We start from the raw sequence: 24,944 nt of genomic DNA, 5'->3' as shown, positions 1-24,944 counted from the left end.
TGTGTAAACAGAGCAGCTGGCGTAGCTGAGCCAAGACTCCTGCTAACTTACTGCCACCACTGCCTTGTTCTGTGGTGGTTTATTTTACCCCTAAGGGTCTGACTTCTTTAATTATCTTTTTTGTTACATAGGAATGATACATAAAGAATTCCGTTTCTCATCTCTGGCTAAATAAGAGGGTAGCAGCTTCATTAGACAATTGAGTGCTCTTCCAATCAACCAGCAATACATTGTCCCCTGAGAGCTTTCTTTAACCACAGAATACAAGCAGCTGCTCTAATTGTGCTGTGCTTCAGGCCCACTGCAAGGGCAACCAGGGCTGCTGCTTTTCCTGATAGCATCTTCTGAGCAGAGCAGGAGACAGTTCTGCATATGGTTCCCCGATTACAGTGTGAATTTCCAATGGGGCCCTCTGCTTACCTAACTCTTCCAATTAATGAAGATGCTCTCAGAATATGAAAATTTAATTTCTTTGCTTAAGTCAAGGAATAAACCCCAGAAGGCTGATGATTTGAAGCATTCAGATGTAACATTTTAAAAGAAAAGAAAATGAAATCAAGCTGGAGTGCTTGGGATACCCAGGGGTGTGTGAGCAGAGGTAGGAAGGTCAGGGCTGAGCACCTGATTCCTCTTTGTGGCTACTGTACAGTGTGTACCTGCTGTTTATAACGGGTTAACAAATCATCAATAGATGCATTAAGCATATTAAAAACATGAGTAACCTGTGATCCAGATGGCTATAAACATACCAGTTGATGGTGTAGTGATGGTCTTTAGCACAGTTATAAATAGAGCTGATTAAAATATGGACGAGTGTTTCTGCAAAATATTTCAATGAACCAAAGTTGTTTTCAGTTCAAAGGGTTTAAAATATGCTGTCTTATATTTGAAAAAATGTTTGACAAAAATATCCCATTTCACTTCTGTTTTCATTTGTTAAAAATACAATCAAAATAGGTATTGACAATTTGTATTGATCAAAAACCTTGTAAAATGGACTGACAGTTTTCAAGGAGGGAGCTGTGTTCCTCTCTGAGGCACCGATCCTGCAGAGTTTCTACAGAAATGATTTGGGGCATCTTTATCATTGTTAGATTTTAACCTGTTTCTCCACTTTTCACAAGAAATTCAAAGCAAGTGAGATCTGCATCTACATATATTGTTCCTATTGCTCTGACTTCTAAAATACCAATTTTAAGTCTGTAACATCAGCTGTTGCTATTTCATAGCTTCAAAGCCATAAAGGCATATGATTTTGTCAAGCTGAATCTATTGAAGTGGACAGCAAGCACCGTCCCCACGTCTGGTAGCAGAGGAAAGAGAACCTGGCCGACATGTACACTGACAGCAGTGTTAAGCCAAAATTAATCTCTGAAATCATGGAAGAGTTCCCAGGCAGATGTGTTGATTTGTCACTGTTTCTTTCAAGGAGGAGGTGGTTCCTGTTAAGGTTTTGCAGGAGAGCTTGAGCTGCAGCACATGCCACTTGTTTATGGATCGGAGTGAAAGTGAGTAACGGTATGACTGCAGCAGCGCTGGGGCTGGGGAAGGATGCTCAGGTCCTTCACATGGGCTTCCTGCTTTCACATCTGCAAAAGCTGGAAAAAGCTGTAGCTGTCATAAAATGTAGCTTAGGCTTACATTATTGCAGCAGGACCCGTATCACACAGAGAAAACAGTGGGAGGCGGGAAATACTCTTTCTCATGAAAACTGCTGAGAGATTACCCTTTTCCACACAAGGCCAAACAGATGGCAGAAGGGCCCTAACTCAAAGATAAAGGAAGACCTGGAAATATCATCATCTTCCAGCTCCCAAGTGAACACAGTAGTAGTATTTGTCAGCAAGAAAGTTGTGCTAGATCTCACAGAGGCAGCTGTGTGGAGGCATGGCCCTCTGAGGCTCGGCAAGCAACAGGTGTCCTTCTCAATGGCTGGCATGGCTGAGGGAGCAGTGGGGACCACCCTTCTAGCAGCACTTGCTACCAGCCTGAGGCAAATGGCCTCTTTAATTAAAACTGTATTATACACAGCGGTTCTGCAGGTCTTTGACTGACCTCTGCCACATGTGAATCCTAGTCACACAGAAACCTGCTTCAAATCAGAAACAATTTCAGTTCTTCATAAAACACAACCTTCAATGAGCTGTGTTGCTTAGCTGGCTCTTTGCCTTGTGTTACTGGACCTCTAAGACCCAGGGAACATCTGTATGACTTGGCACCAAGTAAAGCAAGTTGAAAAGGAGCAAGTGGTTCCTGAAAGCCAAGGAGCTCACACATCATTGCAGGGAAGGCCAGAAGTACTTACCTGGAGAGGTCAGCTCTTGCAGCAGCTGAGAAGGGCACCAGTATGTGGCTCTCCCTATCCTGTTGCAAGGCAGAAGTTAAGGCCGCACTGAAGCTGCTAAGGACAGAGGTCACAACAGCCCCATGCAACACTACAGGCTTGGGGAAGAGTGGCTGGAAAGCTGCTCAGCAGAGAAGGACCTGGGAGTATTGGTCAACAGTGGAATGAATATGAGCCAGCAGTGTGCCCAGGTGGCCAAGAAGGCCAACGGCATCCTGGCTTGTGTCCAAAACAGTGTGGCCAGTAGGACTAGGACAGTGGTCGTCCCCTTGTACTCAGCACTGGTGAGGCCGCACCTCAAATCCTGTGTCCAGGTTTGGCCCCTCACTGCAAGACAGACCCTGAGGTGCTGGAGTGTGTCCAGGGAAGGGCAATGAGGCTGGTGAAGGGTCTGGAGCACAAGTCCCATGAGGAGCAGCTGAGGGAACTGGGGCTGTTTAGCCTGGAGAAAAGGAGACTCGGGGGAGACCTTATCACTCTCTACAGCTCCCTGCAAGGAGGTTGCAGCGAGGTGGCTGTTGGTGTCTTCTCCCACATAACAAGTGAGAGGTCAAGAGGAAACGGCCCCAAGTTGCACCAGGGGAGATTCAGATTGGATATTAGCAAATATATTCTTCACTGAAAGTGTGGTCAAACACTGGAAGAGGTTTCCCAGGGAAGTGGTTGAGTCACAATCCCTGGAGGTATTTAAAAGATGTGTAGATGTGGCCTTTAGGGACATGGTTTAGTGGTGGACTTGGCAGTGTTAAGTTAATGATTGGACTGGTTGATCTTAAAGTTCTTTTCCAACCTAAATGTTTCTATGATCCCTGATGCCTGACAATCCTTGTCAAAGCAAAACTAGGTCTCCCACTTTGATCCACCTATGAAGCATTGCTCTGGGGTTTTTGAAACATTATAAATTATTCTGGCTTTCCAATATAAGTAACAGTGTTTCCTCCAGTATCTATACCTACAAGGGGTTTGCTCCTGTACCATTCAAATTCAAAGTCCGATCAACATGACTGCATAAAAATCAAGCTCGGAAGCCCCCTTCCCAAGAGCCTACCAAAGGAAGAAGGGCCAGGGCAAACTCCCATGACCCATGGGTGTTGGTGCTTGCATCCTTCCACAGAAGAGTATAGGAAACCTTCAGTAAGGATCCAATTAGATGCTTTGCAGCTGTGACATATGAAGGCATAGACCTCAAGCGAGATCTTTTATTGCAGATATAAGCGCTGGTTACATACAATCGCTTATCCACCCAAGTTCTGCCCTGGAACATACCTACCTGCAGCAAAGCACCTTTGCAACTAGCTCACACTCCACCAAGCTGTTTACTCCCTCCATACTCATCTGAGGAGGTCTCTTCTTCCCCAGTACTTAAGCTGTGGGAGGCTTTGAGCACCCCCTCATTGCAGACAGGTGTGCACAGAATTAATTTGCAGGTGAGTTCAGAGAGCCAGATTTAGTGCTAATTGCTTCCTCACTACATTGTAAGGCATAATCACTGCAGTCTGGCACCTAGACAATGAACAAAGCCTTTTCTCAGAAAGGGCCCTTACAGCAACCATTGCCAAGACTTGGGCCAAGTAATCTGCTCACAAATGAGGAATTATCAGGCTTAATAAGCAGGGGCTGACATAGCTAGCATTCCCCCTCTAAGAGACCCAGGAAAACTGACCCTTCTCGGCCACCACAAGATGCAGCTCCAGTAATTAGGAACCTGCTTCTGCTCAGAATTTGTCTGGGCAATCAGGAGACTTTATAGAGCTTTTCACTCTCCAAAATTTTTATAATATCACAGGTTTAGTTCTGCTGAGAAAAGCAAACCTGGTCAGTCTTTGGTGGGTCTAAATTGATATTCAGAGGGAATAAAGTGTTGAGTCTGCTGTTAGACATGCAGAATTCAAACTGATTTTCCATCTTTATTTTTGGTGATGGGTAATTGACAGGTATGTGGGGTTTTTTAAAGACTTCCTCTGGACAGCAGTTATTCCCCATTGTAGCTGATATCCTCATTATTACCTTTACTCCTTGCCTGAGTACACTTTAATGATAACTTTGCCTCTGGAAAATACATCCCAAACTCAGGGAAGGAAGCCAGGTCTAGGACTCAAATCAAAACTTGGTGAAAAGGTAGGAGTCTTTCTATTGATCTGAGTACATTGGGTTCATGCTTTTAATAATCAGTTTGTTCAGAAATACAAATAACAGATTTGCTCCTTACATTTCCAGTTTCTCACTATGTGAATCTACGTCAAGCCAAACAGCTGCAATGTTCTCCTCAGTACAGAAAGTCACGTGCTCACTGCAGCTCTAAATACAAAGTGTGTGTAGTAGTCATTTATCTTCTCTGCCTGGGGGAAACCCTTCCATTTTTGCTCCCCTGGGGTTACACATGGCAGCGATCGCCTCTTACATGGCACAAAACACATACAAGGATGTCACAGTGTTTGTGGTTACCTAGCTGCCTCCATAACACAAAAAGCTGCTGACAGCTAGAAGACATTGCTTCAGTAAAAAAACCTAAGAGAGAAAAGCATGGTTGGGCTTTTCTTCCCCCCCTCCCCCCCCCTTTTTTTTTTTTTTTTTGTAATTCCCAGCAAAGTAGAAAGGATGGTTTGTCCTGAAACATGCCCACAAGCAGTTAAGTAGCAGAGACTGAGTCTGAACTCAGGTGAGTACAAATGGAGAGGAGATCTCTGCAAGGTCAGTGGTAGAAGCCCAAACCCTTCCCTCCACACAGAGCAAACCAGAGGGCAGAGAGCTCTCTCGGGACCCTCCAGCTTTTCTTTGGGCTCATCCTGCTATGCAGAGGAATCTGTCTGGACCATTTTGTCTGCAGAGCATGTGGATGAAGTGGGCTCAGCAAAGGCTCTGTTGCATTTGAAGGTGCCTTGTGCTGCCGTTCCTTGTTTAGAGGGAGGTAACTGGGGCTCCCCAAGGACAGGCACTGCAGCCCCTTGTCTCCTGGGAAGAAAAAGCATTGGTCAGGAAAGAAACCTGAGCTCCTGCGGGGTGAGGAAAAGCCCAGAAACAGTAACTTAAGATTCTGTGGCTGTTCCTCAAGCTGCTCTGTGCTGATGCTCCCAGGCAATTTAATACGCGAAAGGTTACCTCCTCCTGTTCTCTGCTTTGTACAGAAGGAAAAGGTTTGTTTTGCCTGTAAAGAGAAAATTCATTAACTGGCATTAACATGCAATTTGGAGTTCGAAAACTGCCTTATCAACAGAACATCTGAGGTAAGAGCCATCTGCACTGCAAAGGATGCCTGCAGCTCTGATTGAGCTGTGTGGACGTTAGCCTGACCCAAACCAGGGTGAATGGGTGGAGGGAAGGGACCAAGGTGCCAGCTGAGACAAATGAAGCCACAGTGGCAGTCTTTTTCCTTGCCTCATCTAGGCTGAGTCAGATTGCTTAATACAGGCCGAGACCCCTCTCTACTTACTGCTGGACCACATCCTACTACTGACTTGCTGCTGGAGTATGTCTAAGACCTCCAGACATCCTCCCTATCCTCTCCACAATGTCTTTTATATGAGGGAATAAATAGATCTTGAAGAATACTGAGACATCTCTGTACTGTCATTACTAAAATGCAAACCACCTATTTCAGGTATCCCTAGAAAGTTCCTGGGACACTAAGTGAAAAATAAAAAACTTCTAGTGAGAACAGGATACACCTGGATCTCTTTGTACTACACTATAGGTAATTATATGCTATAGGCAATTAGGCTGCAGGACTCACTGGCTAGCAGCCAGGTTTAAAGGAGCCACGTGGGAGCCAGATGATTGGGATTGTTTCACTTGGAAAAGAGATGAGGAGGGGAGAAATGTAAATATCCATGGAAGCCTTACTGGACTAGGGAAGAGAGAAGGACTTTTGGTTTTGCTAGCTTTTAACGTCAGGATAAGAGGCAATTTAAAAACAAGAGATGAAATACTTTTGTACTGTTTAAGGCTAGCTGTGTTGCTTAATGCCACAAATCCTCAGGCTGAGAAGGTACCAAGTTTGAGGAGAGACTGTTCAGAGAGACAAACCAGCTGCTTCTAATTAGCTCTAAAACATTGTGGAGCACTGTTAAACATCAAGGTTGATGCCTGGTTTTTGGGAGGTTTGGAAGATGGGATTTAGGCTGGCACAAAGGCAGGGAGAGGCCCTGTCCGCAGCCCCTGTCTATGCCTCTGGGGGAGGCCCCAGGGTCTCAGACTGGATCCTAGTTCCCTGCTCCAACACAGAATGGCAATTGCCGTGTCCAGTGATGTGTTATTGCCACTGTTTGGAGAATAATATTCTTGGGGGACATCAGTGCCCTGGAAGTCCTTAAGTCCGGCTTTTGTGGCTGGTATTTTTGGGGACAGAGGGCTGTAGATAGCAGATGCTCAGATTCTCACCCCTTTCCTCCATCCTTCCACAACAGTGGTAGGGAAGCAGGCTGTGTTCAGTCTTCTTTTCACCTCTTCAAGTGCATTATTTCCAATGTGAGCTAAGAACATCAAGGAAAGCATCTAGTATAGAAAGTGCTTATATATATTTACAAGCCTAAACCTTGCCATTAGAAAAAAAATGTCTTTTTAATTGTAGTTGTTTTTAATTAGGGTTTTTGTCACTTCACCTCCATGAACTGGGAAGGTTAGCACAAGTGCATCTAACATTTCAAAAAAGACCCCTACCACGCTCACAGCATTTGATCAGTATATGAACTCTGGCCATATGGGCATCCTAGGAGAGCCATGTACCCCTGTGCCTCATTTAGTATTCATTGAGCAACTGGCCTGGACAGTCTGGGACACTTCAGGAATGAAGGAGCGGGTGTTTAAAGACAGAATATGAGGAATAAGATACAAAATACACTAGACAGTAATTTAATGTACGGAACCTGAGGTGATGCTGACTGAGGGTCGCTGTCTTAGCTATGAGCTGCAGGTAGTCTGGTGAGCTTACAGAACTCCAGAAGAGGAGTGCTAGTCCAAAGACCTGAGTCACTCTTGTTATATCTTTTTTTTCTTTTTTTTTTTTTTTTTTAACTCATGAACCCTGTTAGTGCCTGCAGGACAATAATAGGACTATCTGTCTCTAAGTTTGAAGGTAAACAAACAATATCAATGATGTTCTCATGAATTTGTTTTAGACCATACTAGGACTCAGAGAATTGTTTTGTCTTATTAAATATGTACATTAGCATGACACAGACTTTGTTGTCAAAAGTCAAATAAAGCCATATCCAAGGGAGAAATCAGTAATTTCCTGAGGAGGCTGCTTGAGGTCACTATGCCTGGGAAGAGCCTCCACCTCTACATCTTTTATTGCTGATTCAGTGGTGCTCATGGGAATCAGCGAGGGTTTTCTGTAAGTGCGAGGTAAACTGACCAATGTATTGCAGGGTATGACATTTTCCAGATTGGTGTTTGAATAACGTTTAGAAAAATTACACTGAGATCTAAGGTATTTGTAAGTGTGCCCAGATGGTATTCTGTGATTGCTACAGAGAATTCTCTTCTCCCAACAGAGAACATACTCCATCTGCCCCAGTAAGAGCTGTGCATGTCAGGCAAGGATGAACGTGGATAGGCAGAGCAGTAGCTCCTGTCAGAATTGGGCACAATGTTGAGCTTTTTTATGGGGTGTAAATACATCTTTGAACAAGAAAACCAATCAATTTCAGGTTGGTGCAAGCACAGTCTAGACTAAGAAAATCAAAGCAACTCATCATCATTTTGCATCTGACCTGAAAAAGAAGAGAGAGGACTGCCTTTTAACAGCATAGATGGATATTCATAACTGCAATTGGAGCTTTGAAGCTCATTTCTATTTACAGGCAGAGAAGCGAGGCTTGTATGAGGGAACAGAGAGGCGAGTGCAGTTGACTAACACGTGGGAAGGAAGAAAAGGTGTGATGTGGGAGTTTTAATAGACTTTGCTGCTAATTTGGCTGTGAGCTTACATTCAGGTTTTTCAGTCAAAGAGTTATCAATTGATTTAATATGCAAGAAGGTAATTGTTGCCTATTTTTTGCTTATTGGTATTTTTGATTAGGGTCTGGGTAATAGCTGTGCCTTGGCTTCAGGTCTTTTTAATACCTTCATGAAAATGACACCTTTCCTCTTTCTGCGTCTCAGTCCCCAGATCTGTAAAATCACAGCAGTCTGAAATGCAGTCAGTGTTTCCAACCACAGGAGAGGAGTCAATTGTCAGCCCAGTTTCAGTCAAGAAATTAGAGGACACAGCTCTCAGAGTAGCTCAGAGCCATAACCTTAGATCCTTTTGTTTAATTTCCTGAAGTCTGAAATAAAATTTAAAAAATTACTTTTATGCGTTGATTCAGAATAGCACTTGAGCCACATGATTGCTTGAACAAATGAGCTTATGCATAGGAAGATGTTCATATATCAATGTGGCTTTCAGGCTGGCCTTCTTGTTTGCTCAGCTCAGAGCACGGTTAATGCAACAGTGCTGGGTGTCTGCTTCCATACATCCAGACATTGCCATCTTCTCAAATCACTTTTCAGGCTAGGAAGGCATGTGTTGTTGTCCATTGCACATATTATGTTAGTGACCGCAAGCAGGTAAAGGTATATGGCTCTCCACATTCTCACCACACTTCACACACTAGAAATCGGGAAGTTATAAGGAAATTTCTCTCTACAGCCATAAATGGCTTTTTTATAGGACTGGAACTGGTCAGAAATGTCCATCTTTGTTACTTTGCCACCCACTAAAGACCTACTCCCCCATATACTAAAATGTAAAGTATTTCAGAGGCTCACAAACCTGGTCTTCCCTTGAAGTCTAGGTCTGGCATTGCCTTCCTCTGAGTGGCAGCATACCTTCCACTTTTTTATTTGATCACTTTTGCTTTTTGACATAAATCTTTCCCTGAGGTGCTTTACTTTGACAGTTCCTAATAAAGCTGTGCCTAATGAGACAAATTACAATAGCAGAATTACTGATTGCTGGATTAACAGTTTCATGTCCATTTTCCTGGGGCAAGAAATAGAAAAATTCATCATCCATCATATGCTACTATAGTTGGAGAATGTATGCCATACCTGTAAAAGAGTCAGTTTCTCCTTTGCAATGAATTTAATGGATGCAAGACCACAGCCTGAGAAAGAGAGAAAAAAAAATATAGTTAAGGGTACTACACATCCTGTTACATTTCTCAAAAATCAGTCCCAGGGAAGAAAAGGGCTTCATGTAAGGAACTGGATTAGAACTGAGATAATTTATTGCCCTAATAAGATCAACATTTGTATGTAAGGATAAGTAAATATTGACTAGCTAAACATAGCCTGATAAGCAGATCAATCTGTTTACCTCTTAGGAATATGTAGGAATTAATAAGCTTAGTAATGTTCAGTATTTCAGACTAAAATGGTCTGGTGAATCCTGAAGGAGTAAAAGGCCATTGTATATCACCCCTTTCTCTCTTTCCCCAATAAATAATTCAAGAACACACACACACAAAACCCCCAACTCAACAATCAAAGAGGAAGGATATATATTGTTCCTGGAGGATGGAAGGTCCCTGTGCAACAAGAACTGTCATGAGTGTTCATTTCATAGTCTTATAAACATGTAACCATCAATCAATGTCATCCACAGAGCACTCTTCAGAGGATCAATTTATTTCCAGCTTTTCTCTGCTATTAAATAGAAAATGCAACAGAGAAGGGGAGCTTTGATTTTGCATAAGTGGGCTTTTACAATCCAAACGTGCCTTTTGAAGCATGTATTTGAATCAGATAGACATGATAGGACAACTACATTTGGGAGCACATTTCCACGTGTGTATGGAAAGACAAGGTGTAAAACTATAGTGCAGTCGGTACTGCCTGGTTTCATAGAAAAGTTTTCATCACAGAACAAATATGTTCTCTCTAGCTCCTTGGGTGCAGTGCAGGACTCCCCAGTGAGTGGAGTAAGGTAGGGTGGGGAAGAAGGACAATGCATTTTTCTGAATTTGGTTTTCTAGTATAAGTCCCTGGCTTTTGTGACCTCTGAAACTGCTTGCAGGATAGCATGGAATAGCAGAGGTGCTATTCCTAAAGAAGCATTGGAGTCACTTTCAAAAGAGAATCCATTTGGCTGTCTTGACAGACACTCCATCCAAAGAATAGACAGCCATTTTGCCAAGAGCATGGAAATGCTTGTGACTAAGGGCATGGTACAATTTGTTCCTTTCTCTCCCTTGTCAATGGAAACTAGTGGCCAGGAGATCTTGGTTACTTCAGCTTCAGAGTGCTTAGCTGTGAGCACGTAGCGTGATGTTCTAGGTTGTTACTAACCACAGAACAAAGGATAACAACCTATTAAAATTTTCTTGCAGAGTCACGAAAGCTGAGCAACAGACCCACCAGCCTTTGCTGTTTATCTGAAATGATATCCTACTACTTAAAAATCTCTCATAAAATAGCTGGGACTTATAATTTCTGTCAGCAAACCCATATCATGGTGACCAGTTCTCTGGCTCTTGACCAGTCTTACAAGCACTTCTATCCTCTGTGGAGGTGTTTAACAGGCATCTAAAAACTTCTGTGGTCAGTGAAAGATAAGGGCAACCCCAGAGGAAAAATCCATCTCCAGGTGGCTACGCTGGCTGGGATGCTTGAGGTTACTTCTCACTGTTGACTACTGGTAGGTACAGAGAGGGCACAGTGCTTGTGGATTGCTGATGTTGGCTGAGGCACTGGAAAAGTGATACCCTGGAAACATAGCTCACAAGCCTCCTGCACCTGCTGGGTGTGGGACGGTGGAGCAACAGAAGACTGACACCTTGTTGCTGGAACCCTTTGTGCGGGACCCGGGCGGGTCGGGAGCATCCTGGCCGCTCCTCCAGCGCCCGGCGAGTGGTGGAGGCTGATGGGAAGGCTGTGTGCGAGGAGAGGGGGGAGAGAGGAGGAGGTGGCTTCCTCCTGACGCCATTTCCGAGGGGCTGAGATATATAAACGAGCCGGTTGCTGCAGTGCCCCGTCTGAGATCTTCAGCCAGGGCACTGGCGCAGACACGCACGCACGGTGCTGGTCTCCCCCCGGGACCTCACCTGAAGCCCTCACACCAGGGACAGACTCACCCTCTGCCCCCTTCTCCCTCCCTCCATCCCGCCAGCAGCATGAGCCGCCCAGGACTGCTGGCCGTCCTGCTCCTGGCCGTGCCGGGTAAGTGGTGCCGGGCCGGGGTCCGTGGCCCCTCCGCCCGGGACCCTCCGCCCACGGGCGGCGCTGCCCCCAGCTCCGGTCCCGCCGCGGCCCCTTCAGCACCGCGGACAGAGACCGCCCCGACCCCGCCAGCACCGCGGGCAGCGGCCGCCGCAAGGTCACCGCCCGCGGGCTGCGCCGGGCCCGACCCGGGCCACCGGGCACTGCCAGCCTGGAGACCCTTCCCGTCCCCTTCCCCTTCCCCTTCCCCTTCCCCTTCCCCTTCCCCTTTTCCTTCCCCTTTTCCTTCCCCTTTTCCTTGGGGAAGGCATAATGCCCTCCTCCAGCTGCTGCAAGCAGGAACCACTTCTACCAGAGAGAGATACCCCTCTTCTCCACTCCCATTTTTAGCAGGATAGGATTTCTCTGCTTGTCTCCCAGAGGAGGTGAATTAAAACCTTTCTTTCCCCCCCCCCCCTTCCCTTCCCCTTACAGCCATCTCCCTTCCCGTGACAAACGACATGAATAAAGGAGACACTAAGGTAAGGATGGGCCTGCAGTGGAGGGGGTGAGTGAAGGTGAAGGATGTGATGTTTAGCAGCCACCTAGCTGGTTAGGTTTTGGCTGCTCCTGCTAAAATAACCTGTAGGAAGTGCCAGGGATTTGCATGAGACGCCTCACAGCAGGATACATCCCCACTCCCTTCCTACCAGGATTTACCCTTTGTGAACCCACTTCTGGGCACCTGTGCAGGAGGAAAGTCCCTCAGGATTACCAGAGGGATCAAACAAGCTTGTCTAGAGAATGCTGAGGCTGGCAATGGAGGCTGGGTATAACTCTCCCTAGTCCTCCTACTTTCAGCTTTTCAAAGCTCCCAATGGGAGGTGACTCAGGGGAGAGTGGGGGGAGATGTGATTCAGGAATGGGTATTGCTGGAACTGTGTGTGGTTGGGGGGGGGGGGGGGGAGTGTATACATCTGTATATCTATGTGTGTGGTGTGTTACTTAAACTTACATGTTCCTGAAAAATAAGCAACAGGCTACTCTCAGATTGCTAATCCATCCTCAGCTACTGCTCAGCCTGTCTGGGTGGCTACAAGCAGCGCAGGACTTGGCTGACCTCTCCAGCCTTCTTTGATAGGCTTGTGTGCATACCTCTGTGTCATGCCTCTCTGTGTGCACTCCCAATGGGCTTTTGGCACCTAAATGTGCTTGGATAGGTGTGTTGGCCTGTGTTGACCTGTGACAGATACACACACCCCTCCCTCCTGGATATTATGGTACCTATAGTCTTTTAGATGAGCTGGTCTCTTAGCTGCCCAAATTAAGACTTCTACAGAAATTAATGGCCAGAAAGGAAACTCCAGCCCTTTCCCCCCTAGCCCTTTATCTGCTTTGTTTCCTAAAATCTTCTAGCCACATAATGTTTTTCCCCAGTCAGCAGTAGGGGAGGGCACGTTAATGTCAGTCTCGGCCACAGGCTGCGTTGTGCAGTGTCTCTGCTCATTACCTGCCGGGCAAGTGCCCTGCACAACGCCTTCCTGCCTCCTGTTGTGGCTGGGCCTGGGGAGCTGTAGCTTTGTTAAGACTTTTAGCCTGCTTAGCCCCTGCTCGGGCTGAGCCATGAGCTGTGAGCCACTGAATGCTGCTTCAGGCTGTGTGCTGCTAATTGAGAAAGGGGACTCAGGACAGGCACTTGCCCCTTGAACTGGCCATGCCAGAGTGGGATGCTTACTGGGCGTCTGGTGGGACAATTTATTAATTCCACATTTTACCTTGTGGGAGCTTTTCCCCAATATGTTCTGTGTGTAAAACCTGGCACTTTTGTGGTAGCTGGTGCAACTCCATGGAAATGCTTCCAACAAGGAAGGATTCTTTCCCAAGCCTGTCCCCTCCCTGGGTGCTACTGACACTCGCTCTAGCTAAGAGCAAAATCAGTCCACACCTGTCATTTGAATTTGCTGCAATTGGACAGAGCCATTAGAGCTTTTCTGCCTTCACCATCCTCTCCCTGAGACACAGCATTTCAATGAAGGATGTCCTGGTCTCACGGGACAGATCAGGGCAGGAACAGCATCACATGGGTACAGTGGTGAGCACTGCAGCTCTTCCTACACACCATGCTTTATGCCACCAGAATCTGTGGGTGGTTCAGGGCTGTGTCCTGTAGTCAGAACCTGCAGGCCTTTCCTGGGCAGCTCATCAGACTTTTCTTACACCAAGAGCTTTCCACAGGGAGCTGAACATGGCCAAAACATTTACAGTATTGCTGGTGTTTGCCCACTCTTTTTCTCAAAGGACACTATTTCCCACTTGCACCCATACATTTCAGAAGGGTCTGAGCATAGCTGAGCTCAAACGTGATAATGTCTAACTCTCGTGGTTTAACCCTGTCAGTGACTAAGCAACGTGCAGCCACTCTTTCACTTTCCCCACAGTGGGATGGCGGAAAGGATCAGAAGAGTGAAAGTGAGGAAATTCATGGGTTGAGGTAAAGACAGTTTAACAGGTAAAGCAAAAGCCGTGCACACAAGCAAAGCAAAACAAAGAATTAATTTACCACTTCCCATGGGCAGGCAGCTGTTCAGCCATCTCCAGGGAAGCAGGGCTCCGTCATGTGTAACAGTTACTTGGGAAGACGAACGCCATAATGTCAAATGTGCCCCCCCCCCACACACACACTTTCCCCTCCCCAGCTTATATATACTCAGCACGACATCATATGGTATAGAATATCCCTTTGGCTAAAGTCCTGGCTCTGTCCCCTCCCAGTTTCCCATGCCCCTCCAACCCTCTGGCTGGCAGGGCCTGAGAGACTGAAAAGTCCTTGACTTAGTATAAACATTACCTAGCAAGAGCTAAAACCATCAGTGTGTTATCAACATTGTTCTCACATCAAATCCAAAACACAGCACTGCACCAGCTACTAAGAAGAAAATTAACTCTATCCCAGCTGAAACCAGGACACTACCCTTGTGAGGACGTGATCCTTTAGAGATTTCTGTGTAAGTACAGCATGAGCAGCTCTTAAGGATTTAGTTACATGCTCACAGTTAGAGGATAGCTATGGCAAAATTCCAGTCTGAGTTTCTGCACTGGATTAATTACATTCATTTGGAAAGGATCGCCTCCATTTCCTGATGTACGCTGTTATTTCATGACCTTGTGAAGCTTCACTCTGCAAGACTTGCTCTTACAAAAAGTGGAGTGTTGTGGAATGACTGCACCCTTCATTTCTTTATGTTGCAAAGTTCCTACACAGATCTGACTGGTTTTTGTCGTGACCAATGTGTTTTCTTTGTGTTCAAAGGCTTTAAATCAGATTAGAAGTCTTCAAAAAGCTTGTATAGAGTATTTCATTGGACAAGATTCTTCTTATTCTGAGAGAGTCCTTGTGAAGCTGCATCAAATACTGCTGCAATAAGTGGCTCCAGAGTTTGGGAAATGTGGGAGGAAAGTATCAGAATCTGGGGTTTGTTCTATTTAATAGTAGAATGAACTGACTCAAAGTCATCTAAAATCAATATTAATTGATTGCTTGTGGTACAGGAGAATGTACCAGGGAAATTTCCCTGCTCTCTTTTTGTTAGATCTTTCCTGTAATTTTAAATCCAGCACTCAGTTTAATCCTCAGAATGTGTAAGTAGTTATAAAAGTTCAGCATTTTATGGCTGTGATCTGCAAAAGCAGAATTCTCTACTCACACATAGCAAAAATTTGCCCATTCCACCTGTTCAAGATATATATATATGCAGTTGCTTGAATGAGCAACATTATAGATGACTGGGAACTGCTAACGTGTTTAATTTCTGCTGCAGCGCACTGCTCTCCTGAGAACAGCACCTTGTGAGGGAGGTCAGGGCTCTCAGGGCTGCCTGTGAAAATTGTCAGCAGAAAGAGGTTCCGTGAGTCAATTTTTTGCCCCCCCCCCCCAAGGCTTACCTGTATTCTTTTTTTCAATTTAGCCTCTCTTTTTCCACAGGCACTTGTAAGCCCTGCATACCTTCTAGGCTGCTTTATAATCATCCTTTTGAACTAAACAGCTTGATTCCTGCACTTCTAACCGGCACCAGACTGTAGGGAATGCTGCTTTCTCTCCCATGTGACCATTTGGGTATACCATGACCACATAGCAGTATGTGCCTCAGTGCGGTGAGGGTGCCTTCACCCCTCCCTGAGGTGCCAACTTGCCTTCTTGCCTTGGCTTTCATTCTCCCACCACACATACAGCACTGGGTGATCCTTGTTGGATCAGTGGTGCTGCAGTTGCATGAGTGAGGAGCTGGGCCTGCAATCTCAGTACAGGTGACAAACTAGATGAATAATGTTTCTCATTTCACACCAAAGAAAAGGGCTGCTGGAAAGGGCAGGCCCAGAGCTCACTCTGCCTGGGAAGCTGTCCCAGGCAGTTGCAAATGCTTCCAAGGAAAGTGTGGGAACTTCCTTGCTTTCAGATGACCTGCCTCCATGTACAGCTCTTCCAGTCTATAATCACTTGAACACTCAAGTGCAAGGTCAAACACTTATCCAGAGTGTCTTGTCCTTCTCTAGGGCTTGAAAGCAGTATTTCTCATCTGTGTTTGAGAGTACAATTTGCCTTACCTCCCCCTCCATGCCTGGCTGCAGTCTAACTATGGGCTCAAATAGATTGCAAAATTTCAAGGTCGCCTACTGAAGAGCTATGACTACTTTTTTCTCTCTACAGCCTCCCACTGAGCCCTTTTATGAGATGCAGGCTGAGATATATTGACTTAAAAGAGGATGATTTGAAGCTTTCTATGTATATAACCAGATCCCCTATAACCGCCTGATGTACCCAATCTCTGGGATGGGCTGGAGTCGTGAGATCTGCAGCTGAAGCGTGTGTCATGTTGAAGAAGCTCTTTCCATTGCCATGTGTCATTTGCTCACTTCTCAGTTTCAGGAGGCACCTTCTGTTCCTACATTAGGTAAAACAAGAACCGAACATTCAGTTCTGACTCAACCAGAGAAGCAAGAAGATCTGTGCCATCGTCTGCTGTATTTTAACGTTGGTAACAAATAGATTTAGGGAAAAAAAGACAAAAGATCAGTGTTTTAATTCATTTTTTTATCTCTTTCTAGGTGATGAAGTGCATTGTAGAGGTCATTTCTGATACTTTATCAAAGCCAAACCCCCTGCCAATCAGCGAGGAGTGCCTAGAAACACTCAGAGGAGGTACAGGCTTAGATTTAATGCTAGGTATCAGCAAGAGCAACTGTGGCAAGCAGGGGCTGGTCCTGCACTGACACATGCTTTAGTGCCTGACATAGTGTCCCTGACACACTCTCCTTCCCCACGGTCACCCCACTGGGCTTCACAAAGTCCCAGAAGCAGGGACAGAGCCGCTGCTCAGCCCAGGCACATCCATCATGCTGGCACTGTGGCCAGGGGAGTGCTGAGTGACATGAAGCTGCCTGGTTTTCAAGGAACCTCCTTGTCATCTAATCTCACAGTTAAGAGATGCGGCAGCAAATCAGGCCAAGGGAGAGAAAAGAGTAAAGGAAGAGGGAGGTGGCATTTGGGGTTCTTTTCCATTTCCTGAGGGCAGGGGGAGGTTGTCTTTGACCACCTTCTGTATTGTCTCCCCTATTGCAGATGAACGAATCATTTCTATCCTTCGCCACCAAAATTTATTGAAGGAACTTCAGGAAATTGCTGCTGAAGGTACAGTGTCACTGTAGTTATTTGGGAAGAGGGGGTTTCATCTGTTGTAGCCCCTTGCACAGTTTCGTTGTTTGGCTTTTTTTGTGTTTTACATTAATCTGACATCAAATAAATGTGCCTTACGAAATATAGTTCCAGGACTTCCAGTAGACACTGGGTGAGTGAAGGCAGGACTTTTGCTTGTAATAAAATGTGATGATTTAAATGACTGTCAGTGTAACTTGGTGGTGATGCAGAGTATAGGCATTTTGTGGGTGAAGAACCCTAAAAGAAAATACTGTAATTTAATTCAACAAGTAACCACCAGGTCCCAAACTGGAATGAAATCTTCACTGTGCTGGAGTCTAGCACTAAACCTTGGTGTGGCTGATGGGAAGTCTTACTGAGCATCGAGTGAACCTTGTACCTAAAAGACCCCATGAAAATATCTTTGAGTTAATGGGGATTTTTCTGTTGGTTTCCTTAGCTCAGATGCAAGTTTCTTTGGTTTGGAGAGGTGCAGGCTGCTTACCGCAGGATGATGTAGGAGCAGCAGCAGCACAGAGCTGTGCAAAGGGTGTGCAAGAGGGAAAAGGGCTATTTTCAGGTGCCTAGGTGCCCAGAGCTACAGTTCCAGGCAAGGCTACTTCAAAACCAGTGTAGGTCCCTCTGCCTTGGTGGTCTGGTTGAGGCTGCAATAGGGCTCTCCCCAGGCTGCAGGGAAAGCAGCTCCTGGTCTGCCCTCCTCCTTCTCCCTGGGGTAACCCAGCTGGCAGCCCTCCTTTGCCAGGGTGTCCCTATGCCCTGTTCCTATGTGGCATGGCTGCCAGGGACGGCTGGAAGACAGTGCCACCAGTCTGCTTTCGGCACAGGGAAGCCACAGAGGCAACAGAGAGAAGAGAGAGGAAAAAATCAGGAAGTCAAGTGTGGGAGAGCGCCTCATGAAGCTCCCAAAGCCATAGTTCAGTCACTATAAATGCCAGCTGTAGGGCTGGAGCGTGGCCAGCTGGAGGGGCCTCAGATGGGCTCTGTGGATGCTCAGATGATCCAGAAGAAAGAAACCTGGGCCTCTTCAGTGTGCTGGGATGCTGCTGCCCACAACACCAGGATTGTGAGGGAGAGTGCTCAGTTGTCAGACAGGCTGTGCCGTACAGCATGGGGTCCACATGAAGGTACTCATTTCACAGAGGTGCATCTTGCTCCATGGTTTCCTTGGCTTGGGCCCATCACACCATTTTGTCCCAGGGTAACAACATGAGCTCTAATCTGCAGATGATAGTGACTGGTGTTGGGAGAGTTGTGTAGCCCAGGGGAAAAGCAAAGATGTTTATCTTGATCTCCTCTGTGCTGGCTGCAGCTGGTCCTGCTCAGGCTGGAAAGCCCACACCATTCAGCTCTGCCCAGTGTAGGGCTAGAGAGAACTGGGCTGGCAGTGTTGGCTATTGCCTTTGCATTAAGGTGTAGAAGCAGGGCATGAGCTGGGTTAGACAGGGTTTGCTTGGCTTGCAGATCCCACTGGGATGGGGCTGCCGGGGGAGTGCTGGTTGCCAGGACAGCTGTGCTCTGAACTTCAGCTTGTGCTGCCTTCAGACACCTTTCTCCAGGGTGTTAGTTTTGTTGAGCTGGCTCCATAATCCCAGAGGCTAAGGTGTGGGGCCTTGGAGCCCTGGACCATCCCCAGAGTGCAAATAAATGCTGCTTCTTCCTCCCAGTGCCCTGGGGAGAGGGGCCTCCACAACCAGGCCAGAGGACACAGGGTCTCTCAGTGCTCACTTCAACAGAGGTACGTGGGCAGCATCTGGCAGGAGGCGATTTTTATCCTTCAGTACTCCAATGCTTAAGTCTTTTGTTAGCCTCAGTGTGCAGTTCAGCATCTCTTATTCCCTAGCTCTCCATCAATATTAGCTTTCCTAGCAACCCTGCTTCTCTGTTTGTTTAGAGACCTTTTGCTTTCCTGCAGGTGATATTTTTGATGATGGCTTTGTTACTGCTGTTGATTCACGATTCTCCAGTCTCACTTCTCTCAGCGGCCCTTTGGCAGATTTGTCCACTGTAGAAAATACACATATAATTATAAAGGGCACAAAACTATTCTCCTACCTCTATGTTCTGAAAGACAGAAGGGGCTGCTTTTTTCCTACTTTTTGTTACTTCACACAGGTGCCAATGAGAGAACTCAGCAGCAGAAGAAAAATGGTGGCTTTGAAGATGAACTTTCCGAAGTCCTTGAAAGTCAGAATGACAAGAACAAGCAGAGAGGTCAGTGTCAGCCTCCCCTCCCCAGAAATCCAGGTCAGGCTGTAAACAAGGATGTTCTTTCTAATAGCCTTGATATGTCCATCTGCTTCTCATTTAGGCATCTTCTTTGATACTGCCGCTTACATACACAAGCAACACTGTGTTTGCTTTATTCTTATTTACCAGCTTAAACAACAGGTAATTTCTGAGCCATAGTAACTGGTGATGGTCAAGTTACCAAACTGATACTGATCTTTTCCACCCTGCTGCCGACATCATTGCTCACTCCTAATGCTTAAAATGAGTCACAGCCACGGAAATCCTGTACTCAGTGATACAGGCAAGAGCAATCGGGGTCTGTTCTTGCTGCCTGTGCTTCTGAGCATCCAAGATATTAGGTTGTGGGTCTCTGAAGGGAAAACTGAACTTGGAATGCACACAGTGCACACACCCCTGCATCTTGGAAAGACCATATTCAGCTGGCATTTCCCCTTGTCACTCTGGTTCTGTGGCCTGGCTAGAGACAGGCAGTGTAGCAAAAAAGAGGATTTGGCCCCTTCTTTCTTTCACATCAGGAAGAGACAATGCCAATGTGGGGTGAGATGACTTCTTGTTCAGCAGCAGCACCCCTGCAGAGGGTATTGAGCAGGCTCTGGGATGTGTGGCTGAGCTATGGCAGTGCAGTGATGCTGCAACAACAGCCCAAAGCTACCCAAAGCGATGAGGAGTGATATGCCCAGAGGCTGCTGCTGCAGCCAGCGCGGCCAAAAACCAATGGGGAGGACGGGTGGCACTGGGTCTCCCTCCTGCCACAGCAGACCTGAACCTCTTCCTCCAGCAGTGTGGAGACTGTATGAGGATGAAGTGTGCCATGTTGGGCTGTCCAGGCCGGCAGGCAGCCCAGTGACACTAGTGCAGTGCCACTGGTGGTCACCAGCCCTGCATGACTGGCTTTCTGCATGCCCTCACCCTAGCACACTCCTCAGCCCTGTTTGGCACTGTGCTCACCTTTCCATACCCATCTAGTTTTCCCGCTGCTCTTTAGCACCCCATCTTTTATTTTGCAAAGTGATTTCTATGGCTCATTATGTTAAAATGGCCAGTCTCTGACATAAGCAAGAGCAAATACCCAGTCCACATTAAGCTCCTGCTGAGTAGCTGCTTTGCAGAAGCAGAGCCTGCCCTCCCTCCCTCCAGCTTGCCTGGAAACAGTGCTGGCTGACTTTTCAGTTTGGTGGGAGAAAAAAGGCTGCGATGTTAGTGCAGCACTTAGAGCAGGGAGAGCTGTGCAAGTGCTGTATTACACTCCGAAATCATTTCGTTTTACATGCAATCTGGTTTCATGTGGGGCAAGTTTGTTGCTGGCATCTCAAGAGACGGTGATGAGGACAGTGCCACAGCAAAGCACTTCAGCATATGTTTAACTTCAGCCTTGCGAGTCTCTCCAGGAGAGCAGGCACCAGTGAGAGCATCAGCTTGCTTGAACGCAAGCATGTGTTGAAGTGATTTGTGAAAGGATCCATGGGCTGGTTAAGCAGATTGCTGAATGGGGCTGAAGCTCCCTAAGAAACACATGGGCTTCACTGGTTGTGAAATGAGCTCTCAGGAGAGGTGTTGCTTCTTGCTCCTCCCTCTGCAGATGCGGCAGAGGAGCACCCTGAAGAGGAGCAGCCCACAGGGTCCCTGGCTGAGCTGGCAGCACAGAAAACCCAGAGAAATGAAGATTCCAGAGAGGAGGGAAAGAACAGCCTGGAGGAGAGGGAGCCCAGACCACGGGATGCCGAACCTGGCAAGAAGGAGGGCAAGAAGGAGGATCAAGAGGAAGCAGAGAGCAATGAGATTGGGGACACGGAGGATGCACAGCGAGACAAAGCTTTGGACAACCACATCAGCAAAGACTTCAATGAGGATGAGCAGCAGCAGCAAGGGGATGAAGAAGAGCAACCCAGAGGCCCCAGGGACAGCTCAGAATTTGAGGATGAGGGAGAGCAGCCATTCAGGCAGGGCAGGGAGCACAGCAAGGAGGCAGCAGGGGAGCGTGTGGAGCGGGAGGATGATGGAGGAGATGATGCTGCAGAGGAGGACCCTACTGAAGCAGAGAGGTCACTTGATTTGGCTGGGGAGGACGAGGAGGCTGAGGAGACGCAGGGAGATGACAGTACGTATCCCAGACGACTGCACTGATACCTACTGGGGCTTAGCTGAGAGCACTGAGACAGATGAATAAGAGGCTTTAAAGCCTAAAAGTTCAGGCAGATGCTTACTGGGTTTACAGCCCACTGACAGCCACCCAGATCCCCCCTGCAAGCTCCCACCACGTGGGCCCACACACAGTGGGTAACACAGGCCCGGTTGCTGTTCGCTGCCTGCTGCTCCATTTTCATTGTACCTGGGGCCAACTAATTTCTTTTTCTTGAACTTCCAATGTGGTTTTTGACTGCTGCCTTCGAGTACTGTTACCGACATGGTGACATGGGAATGGGTATTTCCAGAATCCTGGGAAAATGGGCCTAAGTCAGGAAAGCCACCTTGCATTGTCCCTGAAGGCTCGGTACAAAGGTGAAGCATAACCGGTTAACACTTGTGCTCACTGTTGTGTTTAATGCTCTTTCAGATAATGACAGTGCTCTGGGATTTGGCAAAGATGGGCAGAGCTCTGAGGAGATGGAGGAGGAAGAGCAGCCCCGGGCGCTGAGAGGAGGAAGGCATCGCCTGGAGGATGAGGGGATGCAGGGGGAGGAGGACACCTTCCAGCCCAGGGATGCCAAAAGCGAGGAGATGGAGGAGGAGTCCTCCAGGGAGTGGGAAGACTCCAAGAGGTGGAACAAAATGGATGAGCTGGCCAAGCAGCTGACATCAAAGAAGCGCATGGAGGAAAACGATAGTGGGGAAGACCCGGACAGGTCCATGAAAATGGCATTTAGGTCCCACAAGTATGACTTCAATAGTCCAGAGGAAGATGTGAGAAGGTCATGGAAGCATCACTCGAAGGAGGACAGCAGTGAGGGAGGCTTCCCGCTTGCTCCCATGCCTGAAGAAAAGAAGGACGAGGAAGGCAGTGCTAATAGGAGAACAGAGGTTGGTGTACATAGGCTTAAGAATAAATCCCACCCAGTTATTATTTGGGAATCCAAAGCTATCCTTGGAGATGTGGATGGTACCTTGGCATTATGTAGCCAGCACCGGTTCTCTGTGACATTAAGGAGATGCTTGGTGAACTTTTAGTCATTCAGCCCTAGGTATTATTGAGATTTGCACCTGGCCGTGCCTTTGGGTTTTATCTTTGTTTTAGTGACTAGTGCAAAAACATGCCCTGCTCCAGAGAGTCTTAAAAATGCAATAGGAATTTTGTGCTGGTCTGTGTGGTGACCAGAGCTGTATCTGGAGCCTGGGGATGGGTCTCGAGTCCCAAAGGCCCTTCAAGTCAAAGGCAATGTTTTCCCTGGCTCAGGGCTGGAGTGGGTAGCGTCAGGCCTACAGAGGTAAACCAGGGGCACAGCCATGGTGAGAGCTGGGGCACTGGAGAGGATTAGGGAAGGGAGGGCGCAGAGCCAGAACAACAGCCATTCTGTCCCCTGACCTCACTTTCAAGCCATGTGGCCTTGTGGCTTGCACAAGCACGGGCACAGACAGCAGCTGAAAGTGCTGTCCCCTGCACTCACTGGGGCTCAGCCTGTGGGGCTGGGCAGGAGCGAGCCAGGGCGCACGGGTACTGTGTGAGGCAGTGCTTGGGGTCTGACCTCTCTGCTCTTTGGGTGCTGTGGAGGATCTCAGCACAGCACTATTTTCTTGCTTTCTGGGGTGTCCAGTTGCAGGCAAAGCTCTCCTCCAAGCAAGGTGAGCCTCAGCTGCTGCTTCCTGACCTGCTTCAAACAAAGCACGCTGGAACAGCCGCTTGGGCTCAGTCTGGCTCCCCTGGGTGCTGGCACCCTGCTGTAGCTAGAACCTTCCCAGGGCCTGAGCCAAGGGCCCTGTGGAGGGCCAGGGTGCCTTTTTCTCTGTTCAGGAAAATAGCTCGGGGATGAGAAAGATGACTTTTACGGTATTTTTTTCACACCAGCCACAAGCAGTACAGGCCAGTGGCTCAGTGTTGGCCTGTGCCTGGTGGCTGCTGCAGACAGCAGCAAGGCTCTGCTCCCTCCACACAGGAGAGGGGCCGTCACCTCAGCTCTGTTGACAGGAAGAGGCACTTTTAGCACCAACAGCCCCAAGTTTGCTCCTGCAGAGCCTGCTGCTGGCTGGGTGGGTGCGTGATCTGCAGTGAGACTCAGGTGATGTCTATGAGGGACAGGCAGGGATGGGGCTGGCAGCAAGACGGGGCCAGTTACATATGACCAGGCTTGAGGCAAAGCCACACAGTTATGATTTTTGAGTACCTGCACTAAATAAAATGGCTTCAGGTAATGGCATAGATATACAGGAGCCACTACAGAAAGGCCGCCAAGCAATGGGCAGCTTGAGCCTTTGAACTGATGGCTTCCCCAGTCCCTATTTTCCTAAATGGAAAAGCATTTTCTTGTACTGGAGGCACATGCAGACACCCAGCACAGCGTGGGGAGATGGGACGCCACCATCTCCTCCACAAGCAGGGCACTGCACTTGCCACGTATGGCAGGTACCTGTGCTGGTCCCAGTTTGATACCGCTGCTTCAACAACGGTGCCCAGTGTCGTTTGGCAGTGTCCGCTCCGGCCCCAGCTCCCCAGCAGCCATCTCCCTCCAGTCCCACACTCCAGAGTGAGAGACCCACTGGGGCTGTCCTGCCCAGCAGCAGGGCTGGGGAAGGACGGTAGCTGCCTGCCTTGTCCCCATATCCAGCTGCAGCAATTTAACATTAGGACAGGACTAATTAGTGTTGCACACAGATACCTGTCCAGAGGGGCAAACGCAGGAGCAGACTGAAGGGATGAGCCAAGTCTTAATTGTGCTTGTGCTACCATGGGCAGCCAGCCTTGGGCAAGGTTTTCCATAGCTCTAGGGGGTGAGGGTTGCCGTCCTGCAGCTGCTGACGGGTGCCATGGGCTTTCATTGCAGGACCAGGAGCTGGAGAGCCTGGCTGCCATCGAGGCTGAGCTGGAGCGCGTCGCCCACAAGCTGCACGAGCTGAGGCGAGGCTGAGGGCCCCAGCCCTCCCTCACACAGGTGAAAGTCGCCACCGCCACCCTCCTCCCTCCTCACCGCATTTTCATTTCCTGATTTAAAAGCAATTAAGCCGGAGCAGAAGCATTGTGCCTAGGAAACCGGCCTCGCTAGTGCCCAGGCCTGCCTCCCTCGCCATAGTGTTGTGTCCATCGCTGCTTCTTCACCTCACACTCCCCTGTCCACAGGGATGCCCACCTGCCCGGCCGGGCGCCAGTGGCTGCGAAGTGCAACCTACACGTGTATTTTCTGTCTGGGTGGGGTTTTTTCCCTCTTTTTTTTTTAAAGACAAGACAGCTTTCTAGAAAGTTCTCCTTCCACCGGTAGTTTCACTGGGTAAAAAACTGCAATAACTTGTTATCTTTTGATTAAAAGCTGAGAACTCTGACTGTAATATATTCTATATAAAAAAAAAAAATTTATCTAAGGAAAAATAAAA

General features: G+C 47.6%; 1 protein-coding gene across 1 annotated transcript; it reads left to right on the top strand.

Moving 5' to 3' along the window:
• Window positions 1-11,264: 11,264 nt before the first annotated feature.
• On the top strand, window positions 11,265-24,944 carry CHGA (chromogranin A). The gene is made up of 8 exons (XM_037394328.1): window positions 11,265-11,485; window positions 11,960-12,006; window positions 16,568-16,661; window positions 17,082-17,150; window positions 19,290-19,388; window positions 21,007-21,525; window positions 21,982-22,445; window positions 24,401-24,944. The coding sequence occupies exons 1-8, from the start codon at window positions 11,440-11,442 to the stop codon at window positions 24,482-24,484; spliced, it is 1,422 nt and encodes a 473-aa protein (XP_037250225.1). The 5' UTR covers window positions 11,265-11,439; the 3' UTR covers window positions 24,485-24,944.

Source organism: Falco rusticolus, chromosome 7, assembly GCF_015220075.1.
Source record: "Falco rusticolus isolate bFalRus1 chromosome 7, bFalRus1.pri, whole genome shotgun sequence".
Classification (NCBI taxonomy): Eukaryota; Metazoa; Chordata; class Aves; order Falconiformes; family Falconidae; genus Falco; species Falco rusticolus.
The sequence above is the reverse complement of the archived record's forward strand: the minus strand, read 5'-3'. Positions and strand labels throughout refer to the sequence as shown.

Excerpts from the sequence above, each read along its gene's own strand:
- CHGA (XM_037394328.1), top strand. The coding sequence starts at position 11,440 with ATGAGCCGCCCAGGACTGCTGGCCGTCCTGCTCCTGGCCGTGCCGG. Across the intron at positions 12,007-16,567 it reads TGAATAAAGGAGACACTAAG|GTGATGAAGTGCATTGTAGA; the intron begins GTAAGGATGGGC and ends ATCTCTTTCTAG. Across the intron at positions 16,662-17,081 it reads CCTAGAAACACTCAGAGGAG|ATGAACGAATCATTTCTATC; the intron begins GTACAGGCTTAG and ends CCCCTATTGCAG.